The following is a 211-nucleotide window of genomic DNA, read 5'->3' as shown; positions in this document are numbered from 1 at the left end:
CCCCGCCGAGAGAAACAACCCCGGCAAGGTGAGGGCACGGGCACTCGCGTGGCTTCTCTGCCATCCGTGGGACAGGGCGCTGGGAGGGCAGCTAGAGTTTTAGCGGTGTTATCGGGGTGTTATCTCCCGCTTCTGTCACCAGAAGAAGCATGTCTTGTTTTGCAACGGAAACGGAAAAGCTGCGCCCCTCAGCGTTTACACGCTGCTGCTG

General features: G+C 59.7%; 1 protein-coding gene across 2 annotated transcripts in view; it reads left to right on the top strand.

The window, feature by feature from the left end:
* The window catches only part of LNX1 (ligand of numb-protein X 1, E3 ubiquitin protein ligase), a 70,281-nt gene that overhangs the window by 54,125 nt on the left and 15,945 nt on the right, over positions 1-211 (top strand). Inside the window, exon 7 of one of the 2 annotated variants that reach the window (XM_010297524.1) lies at positions 1-28. The exons of the other annotated variant lie outside the window; for it this stretch is intronic. Coding sequence (XP_010295826.1) covers positions 1-28 — 28 coding nt within the window. The remainder of the gene's footprint in view (positions 29-211) is intronic. 2 annotated transcript variants of the gene reach the window in all.

The sequence above is a fragment of the Phaethon lepturus genome, unplaced genomic scaffold (genome assembly GCF_000687285.1).
Source record: "Phaethon lepturus isolate BGI_N335 unplaced genomic scaffold, ASM68728v1 scaffold45261, whole genome shotgun sequence".
Taxonomy (NCBI): domain Eukaryota; kingdom Metazoa; phylum Chordata; class Aves; order Phaethontiformes; family Phaethontidae; genus Phaethon; species Phaethon lepturus.
The sequence above is the reverse complement of the archived record's forward strand: the minus strand, read 5'-3'. Positions and strand labels throughout refer to the sequence as shown.